The 209-nt window shown below is 64.1% G+C and overlaps 1 protein-coding gene across 1 annotated transcript in view; it reads left to right on the forward strand.

Annotated features, from left to right (window-relative positions):
• The window catches only part of LOC104471421 (ankyrin-1-like), a gene marked incomplete at its 3' end in the record, with an annotated part of 37,279 nt that extends 37,076 nt beyond the window's left edge, over positions 1-203 (forward strand). The window contains 1 exon segment of the mRNA XM_010086760.1: positions 147-203. Coding sequence (XP_010085062.1) covers positions 147-203 — 57 coding nt within the window.
• Between the last annotated feature and the right edge of the window lie 6 nt (positions 204-209).

A 209-nucleotide genomic window follows, 5' to 3' on the forward strand; every position in this document is an offset into this window, starting at 1 on the left:
GGGGGCTGGCTGGGGGCAGCTAAACCCGCTGGCCATGTGGCAGGACAGTGCTGGCAGCCCAGTGGCCAGCCTGGGGCTGAGGAGGGGGCTGCAGGTGGCTGCACAGTGAGGGGCTGCCCTTCTCTGACTCTGCTCTGCTCCCACAGTCAGTTGGCGACAAGCACCGCATGAGCTTCCCAGAGACTGTAGATGAGATTCTGGACGTGTCA

This window comes from Pterocles gutturalis, unplaced genomic scaffold, assembly GCF_000699245.1.
Source record: "Pterocles gutturalis isolate BGI_N339 unplaced genomic scaffold, ASM69924v1 scaffold21146, whole genome shotgun sequence".
Lineage (NCBI taxonomy): Eukaryota > Metazoa > Chordata > Aves > Pterocliformes > Pteroclidae > Pterocles > Pterocles gutturalis.